The sequence below is a fragment of the Mercurialis annua genome, linkage group LG2, assembly GCF_937616625.2.
Source record: "Mercurialis annua linkage group LG2, ddMerAnnu1.2, whole genome shotgun sequence".
In the NCBI taxonomy this organism is placed as follows: domain Eukaryota; kingdom Viridiplantae; phylum Streptophyta; class Magnoliopsida; order Malpighiales; family Euphorbiaceae; genus Mercurialis; species Mercurialis annua.
Genome location: NC_065571.1, coordinates 41,928,909 through 41,937,541, shown reverse-complemented (window position 1 = coordinate 41,937,541; position 8,633 = coordinate 41,928,909). Strand labels below are relative to the sequence as shown.

Sequence of the window (8,633 nt, the reverse complement as noted above, 5' to 3'; positions counted from 1 at the left end):
TTAAGGGATTCAGCTTCTTCATGCTTTGATGATCAGATGATTCAAACATCTAACTGACGAGAAATTTTTAGGTAGACTCAGTCCACCACGTCATTCGTGGACTAAGCCTATCACATAATGACACGTTATTAAAATGATGACAATCTTGTAATATTACTATTCAAAAGTGTAAATAAATAATAAACGAATTTACAAGATTGCCATCATTTTAATGACGTGTTATTATATGATAGGCTAGTTTACGGATGACGTGGTGGACTGAGTCTACCTAAGAATCTCTCCTGACTGTATTCTAGTTTCATTAAAATTTGATCCTTTCTTTATTGAGCTTGGTTGAACCGCAATGATTATTATATCAGGATTGTTGCCTTACAAGAAATAAGTTCGGAAGATCCCATTTATTTCATTAATTGTGGCGATTTCTCAAGAGACCGCTTATACTAGTTACCGATTAAAATTATATTCTGAATTAAGTATTTATTTTCTCTCTTGATAAATTATACTGAAGTAGTTTGTATCAAAATTAACACCACTAATCAATCATGCCATTACAATTTAGGGTCTCTACAACAAAACCCCTAAAAAAAATATCATTAAACCCCCTAAACTTTACCTAATGGGTTAGTAAACACCTTTTGTTCCAAAACCATCCCAAAAAATCGCCCTACCCCAAAAATGACTAAAATACACCTAAACAAAAATAAGAATCAAACCAACTTAATTTAACCAAACCTAAACTCATCCATCAAATCAAATAAAACATAATCCATCCACTTAACCAAATCAAACTTAAACCACCAATCCATGCACGCAACTATAATGAAATGGTTTTGTAGTCATTATTAATTAAATTACTAATTAAATATTTAAAGATAGAGTTTCATTAGAAGTTGATTGTATGTATATGTATCATTAAACTGATTATCACACGTTACATACTTCTATTACTATACTTAAATTTGCCTCCTTTGTTTTTAGGTGAAAGCTTTTTCTTATGTAACTTGCATATGGTATTGCATTAAACGTAGATGCATTGCATATAGATGATATACATGAACAAACATACACCACATAAGAAATTAATATTGACGGAAATTGTGATAGTAACCTCTTGTTTTGGAAAAATAAAAGTTGGACTATCCAAATATAACAAATAAAACGATGATAAGCGAAGTGTAAAAAACTTATAGCTTACTAACCACAACAAATTATTACCCAAATGGTTTCACATTGTGAATTAAGGCTCAAGCTTCGTCAAAACCAGTTGAGCCCCATGCTCGGGTTTGACGGTGACAAGTGCGGTGGGAGCATGAGAATAGGACAAGGAAAGATCGAAAGAGAAGCGTTGCAAAATTAGGGCTAAAGCCATTTTGGCTTCAGCTAGAGCAAAATTCTGCCCAATGCAGATTCTAGGACCCCAACCAAAAGGCAAGTAGCAAAGTTGGTTGTTTGTTGCTTTTGAAATTCCTTCAGAAAATCTTTGGGGATTAAATTGAGAGGCGTCATTGCCCCAGAATTGAGGATCTTGGTGAATGAGCACTAGGGGCACAGATACCTGAACTCCAGCAGGTAATATCAAATTTCCAAGCTTTATTTCTTCATTCACAACTCGAGCAGTTCCGGCGGCTGGTGGGTACAGCCTAAGGACTTCATACAATATCATAGTTACCTGTCACAACAATATTTTTAGGCCAAATGTTGTAAAAAGACCAAACCTTTCATAAAAGTTTCACAAAAGTCCTGACCTTTCAATTTTGTCGATTTTGGCCAAAAACAAATTATTTGGTTTCAATTGTGGCCAACTCTCAATTTGATTTCAATTTGCCTATGTGACGCCTATGTGGCATGACAAATATTGAAAGGTCAGGATTTTTGTGAAACCAAATAATCCATTTTTGGCCAAAATCGACAAAATTGAAAGGTCAGAACTTTTGTGAAACCAAATAATCAGTTTTTGGCCAAAATCGATAAAATTGAAAGGTCAGGACTTTTGTGAAACCAAATAATCAGTTTTTGGCCAAAATCGATAAAATTGAAAGGTCAGGACTTTTGTGAAACTTTTGTGAAAGGTTTGGCCTTTTTACAACTTTTGGCCATATTTTTATACTAAGATTGAAATAGAATTAATTAAATCATGTAAAATTTATAAAATGTAAGAGTTTGATTAGAATGATAAAAATTCTTAGAGATTCACATTTTTCTTATTGTTACGCTTTTTCTATTTATCATTCGGAGATGATTTATATAGGTTGGGTTTCTACAATTACTTTATCTTTACAAAGTAAATGTTATTCTGTTTACTTATCACCATTGAATGAACTTTGATCACTTTGATCCAATGGTAAAATTGACAAAAACAAAAACAAAAACAAAAAAACAAAGTAATAGTAGAATTCCTTTTTTTACTTATCAGTTTGGGATGATTTATAATTTTATATAGCTGTCCTCCTTTTTTTTTATTATTATGTCTTAATGTTTTTGTATTCCTCCTTTTGGCCCATTATATTTTTCGCTTTAAACTATTTTATATATATTAAAAATATATATGTTTTAATTTATACATTTTTATTAAATTGTTCATATAACTGTTATTATTTTTATGTTTGACTATTTTTTTTAGTTTTACTAATAGAGGTTAAATTTGAAAAATAGATTAAAAGAAAAAATTCAAAGCAATAAAAATTATTGATTAGAGGGAATATTATTTAGGAACAATTTACATAGTGGTCCTCCTTGATTTTATTAAGGCATACGTAATCTATTTGTATTAAGGAATCTAATAATAGAGAATCAACGATGATCCATTTTATTCCCTGAACTTGGCACAAAAAATTAATAAAAAAAGTTCATGGCTTTGACGAAAAAACTCTTAACCTAATATTTTGTCTCGTTTTATTTTATCTCTTTACCTTCAGATTATCCAATAATTGTTTTTTGCCACATCAATTCCAATACGTACAAAATACTCCAATTATATTTTGACACCTTATATAAGGGGTAGAACGAATCAAAATGTCAAATTTAAAATATTTTTCTCAAAGCCATCAAAATTACCTAAATTAATTTCTTACACCAAATTCAAAGAGCAAAATGAATAGAAAATACTTACAACTTTAAGGCGACTAAGTCCATCAAAATGAGGCGTTTCGATGCCAAAGACTTGCATAACCTCTTGTCTGGCCTGTTGTTGCCAATGGGGAAATTTGCTCAATAAAATCATAGTCCACACAAGCAGAACTGAAGTGGTCTCTTGGCCAGCAAAGTAAAAAAGTCTACACTCATCCATCACTTCTTTTATACTCAGTCCCGCCCTTTTTTCTCCTTCATTTATTTCTTTTAAATTTGATTCTATAAGTAACCCTAATAAGTCGTCATTCGTGACGTCACTCTCTTTCATCGCTTTTTCACGTTTGCCGATTATACTCATTAGAGAAGCTTCTATTTCTTTATCAATTTGTTTTATCCTATTGTTAGTCTTTGTTGGTATAAACCTGCTCATATTAACAAATGTGACAGTTGTGACTCATTAAATATACTTATTACCAAAATGAAACATCATAAAACAAAGGAAAATTTCTTTTTTCGGTTCATAATATTTGTCACATTTGGCATTTTACGTAGATTACGAGACTAATAAATATATTTTGTTTTGTATGTACTTTAATTAAATTGTTCATATTAATTACCACTAGTTATTTATTATTAGGTAAATTTAGAAAAATAGCAATTAATGATTTCTTAAAATTCTGATGTGACAAATATTATAGACCAGAGGGAGTACATTATAAGTGTATGAACTTCTCTAAATTTTTTATATTGGTGTTTGAACTAGAAAAACTATATTTATAGTGTACTCTCAATTTTTTTAAACTTTTTATATTTGTGTCTTAGTAGTAAAAAAATGACGATCGTGCATTGATACACTTATATATATAGAATAAAATATCAGACTATATAAGTAAATTTTAAAATAACTTTTAACTTTATTAGTAGTTCGGTAATAAAAAAAGACTAAAGATACTTGTTTGATAAACTTTTAAAAGAGTTAATGTCAAAAAAAATCACGAACTTTACACGTTTACTCATTTTAATCACGAAATTTAAATTTTTTCATTTTCAGACACGAATTATCACTTTTTCTCAAATTCATACACGATGCTGAGGGTGGCACTCATTCATTGGTGTAAAATGACCTCCACCTCAGCGAATTACACCAATGGAGTCGTGACACCACCGTGCATGGATTTGAGAAAAAGTGGTAGTTCGTGCATGAAAATAAGAAAATTTAAACTACGTGATTAAAATGAGAAAACGTGTAAAGTTTGTGAATTTTTATGACATTAACCCCTTTTAAAAATTCGCAAACAGTAATTAAAAAGAATTAAAATTTTAAAAACCATTGATGTAATTATCCTAAAACAAGTTCATACTCTGATATTAAATTTTCTTTTTATAATTTATGGTTTCAATTTTCCTAATATAACTAGAAAATTATTAAATTTCAAAATATAGACTAATCAAATTCCAAAATATTATGATTATGAAATTTGGAGAAGTTTATTAATAATTTTATATATATTGTTGAATATAAAAATGTCTTTATTTTAATCCATCTATAATTTATATAATTTTATACTAATAAATTTATTTGTATTAAAAATTGAATACACTTTAATGTAAGTTACGAAATGAGGAAATCTAAAAACTAACGAATTTATTTAAATTAAATTAAATTAAATTATTTTACTTTCAATTAATTAAATCCTATTAAAAAGAACATATTAATTGAACAATACATTTATTTAAAATTACATTATACAAATAAAAAAGTGAATTATAGAATTTAAAAAATTTTAATTAGAGTGTTAAACTACCCTAATATTTATATGTTATAAATTATGAAAGTTTTTAAGTAAATTTTATAAGTTAAAATTTAGACTAATATAATTTTATTCATCGTTATGAATTCGAAAAGTTTTTATTGATACAGATAAGTTATGGATTTGGATATTTTTAAACAAATATGTATTTTATAAATTAAAAAATAAATTTTTTTTGAGTATTATTTACAAACTAATAGAATTTTATACATTTTATGATTGCAAAATTTAAAAAATCTAGTATATCAATAATTTTTAGAAGTTATTGAATGTAATTTTTTTATATTTAATCATTAAATTGAAATTGTATTATATTTTAAAAAATCTAAGTTATAGAAATAAAGTAATTTTTAAAACAAACAAATAAATTTTATTTGATTTTAGATTAAGTTTAATTATATTAAATAAAATTTAATTGAATATTTTTGTGCTTTATCAATTAATTCAATTATTGATTGAATAAGACTTCAAGAAATTAAATTTAAAATAATTTGTACATAAATTACAATTGTTAACTAAAAAATATTTATGCAAATATAAAAATTATTTAATTTGACCTAGTTTTAATAAATTTCGGTAAAAGCGATACTGACCTCCAACCTGGTATATAAACTGATTGAAAAATTGGCATTATGAGAGTAGTTAGCTCTTTGAGGAGATCGAATATTATTTTGCCTTCTTCATAATTGCTTCCAAATGCTGCTCTCGAAATAACATCACATGATAAGTTTTGAAGATAAGGCCACACATCTAACTCAACCGACTCCTTTCTGGATATTAACTTCTCCCATTTCTCAACCATCTCATTACAACTTTCATAAAATAAAGGTAACATCATCTGTATTTAAGAATAAGTTACTAAATTGTTCAACTTTTCCCTTTTGACAATATATAATTAAAAATTCTACTTTAAATTCAGGCTTAACTACTAAGTTTAAGTTATCGTCAATTTTTTAATAGTCCAAACTTAACTTTCATCTACAAATTCACTACAAATCTCTATTCCAAAAAACAAATCGATCCCAGCTGGATTTAGAGCCTCTTTGCTAAGGATGGGTCCGCGCCATGATTACAACTAAACTAAAAGAATCAAATTTCATTTTGATTTGGAATACTTACAAAATTATCTTAAAAAATCATTTAATTTACAAAAATACGTACTTAGTCAAAAAATTCAACTACACCTAAAAATAAAAAAACATTACATAATTTACATGCTTTGTTTTACTATAAAACAATACATTTTCGATACATATTTGATACGTCTTTGATACAGTATGTAAAAAGTGAAAACCTATTTTGTATTTTGTAAACTTTTTAAGTACGTATTTTTGTAATTTTCTTCCGTTTTTTAATTTTTTTTGTAATTGTTTCTTTTGATTTTGTTCAGTTTGAACCGAATGCATACTCGTACATGAATGCATAAAGAATGGAATGATTAAAATATAACCTTTAATTTCTCTTGATGAAATGCTGGGTTGAGAATCCTTCTGTGCTTTACCCATTGATCACCTTCATGAACAGCAACCCCTGGTGCTAACATCCTGCCTTGTGGATTTATCTTTACTTTTTGAAATTCATTCATTTTTATAAATACTTCTTTTACAAGCTCAGGATTCATGATGTTCACTCTAGCTGATGGTCCAAACCACATGAAACAATTCTTACCTGCATTATAATGATCAATTAAGAAGATTCAGTTAATCTAAATTGTAGGCATCAATTTGCAACTACACATATAATAGCCAAGTTTGAAAAACTATGCTTCAATTACTTTGTTGAAGGAGATAATTATTTGGGTTAAATGCAAATTCATACAACAACTTTGACCTAATTTTCAATTACAACATAAACTTTTAAACTTGGCAATGTCGTTAACCTACTTTCATTTCTTGGCAAATTGGTACACCGACCAATCATAAAACGACAAATGTCGGTTTATTACAATGTCCACGTTAGTGTTTTTTGAGTTTGGTGTATCGATTCGCCAAAAGTGTAAAGTTGGTTACTGACATTATCAAGTTTCAAAGTTTATGTTGGAATTGCAAATTAGATCAAAGTTGGTGTATAAATTTGCATTTAACTCTAATTATTTTGCAAATAGCTCCTTTATCTATTTATTCCTTGATTAACACTATTGCATCATTAGAGAAGCATGAATAAAATCAAAGTATTCCATATATATATAAGAAAATTGCAACACGTGGTTTTGAAGTGTCCGAACTTTTATTATTTTGTAAATTAATGTTTCAACTTTTTAAAATATATTAACAGGTAATTTTGACCATTTTTCTGTCACCGTATAATACACAAATGAGTTTCATATTTATTTTAGATTTATTATAATATAAGTAAAAAAAGATAATAATGGTTGAAACTAATACATATTAATTTAGTTAAAAGTAAAATGACAAACAATAAATTAAAAAAGAAAAGCCAAACTATATGATACTAAAATTATTTTTGCTTTTATTAGAACTTATCGAAAAATAGTTAAAAAATATTTCAAGATATTTTTTTAAAAATAAAATTTCAATTTCAAAGAAATAAAAATTTATACATCAAATAATTCATTACCATTGTTATAATTTTTTTAAAAAACAATATAATATATGAGAATTGAAATATAAATATATATATATATATATATATATATATATTACATGACAAAAAAATACTCTAAACTTGTTTTATATTTTAAAAATAAATTATTACATGAAAATCGCAATCTGAGTGAATTTAACTATAAAAATTAACAATTATAAATAATCCATACATGAATTTTATAAATTATTAAACAAAACAATTATCAATTATTTAATAAATAAATAAAATTGTAAATTTATTTTAGGAAAACGAAAGCATGAACCAATAATAATAAAATAAAAATCATCAATTAATATATTATTGGTAATTAATGCAAGAAAAATTAAAAAAAATACCATAATTGTTGATATGTTGGAGGAGAAAGGGATTGAGACGAGAACAAATATTTTGAGAGAAATCAATAGGAGCGGATTTAGTTTGGTTGACCATGGCTTTAATTTCTTTAAAATCTCCATAAAAAAAGCGATAATTATTGCCCTGAAGACCTTGCTGTCGTAAAATCTTCTCAATTTTCTTCGGCTTTAGCCATAACCAGTTCACTGCTTGCCAAATCCATCTCGTTGCTATTACCAATATTATCGCTGCCAAAACTGAGCCACTCGGTATCTCCATTTTGATGAGGATGGAAAAGAAGAGATTAGATAAATAGCAACAAAGCATTTTTGTCTCATTAGGCATAAAACTTAGCCTACTCCATCCTCCCTCATCCCTCCGTTTCTTCTAGATTAAACATCATACTTTTATGGACATTTTATTAATTTATTTCCAAACTATTTGTTTTATTTTAAAGTGATTTGTCAAGATTGATGCTTAAAAATTAAACAATATTATATTTAAGTGTAAAATATCAAATAAGTAATAGTATAGTAGTTATAGAGAATATAAATTGAAAATATTAAATAATAATTAAATTAATAATTTATTAAAAATACTTTATCTTAATTAAAATTATAAATAATTAAATAATAACTATTAAATATTAAAGTAGTCTATTTGAGTTAATACTGTAAACAATTATCACTATATAATATTATAAATAGTTTATTTTAATTAGTACTCTATCTCTAATTAAGTCTAATAATTATCTCTGATGGATACAGCACCAGTAGCACCATATATGACACGAGTCATTGACTCAGCAACCAT

At 26.7% G+C, this 8,633-nt stretch overlaps 1 protein-coding gene across 1 annotated transcript; it reads right to left on the bottom strand.

The window, feature by feature from the left end:
* Positions 1 to 1,085: 1,085 nt before the first annotated feature.
* On the bottom strand, positions 1,086 to 8,219 carry LOC126667653 (cytochrome P450 72A397-like). The gene is made up of 5 exons (XM_050360678.2): positions 7,823 to 8,219; positions 6,331 to 6,548; positions 5,474 to 5,718; positions 3,110 to 3,491; positions 1,086 to 1,669 (listed from the first exon to the last, which is right to left on the bottom strand). The coding sequence occupies exons 1-5, from the start codon at positions 8,163 to 8,165 to the stop codon at positions 1,238 to 1,240; spliced, it is 1,620 nt and encodes a 539-aa protein (XP_050216635.1). The 5' UTR covers positions 8,166 to 8,219; the 3' UTR covers positions 1,086 to 1,237.
* Positions 8,220 to 8,633: the final 414 nt, after the last annotated feature.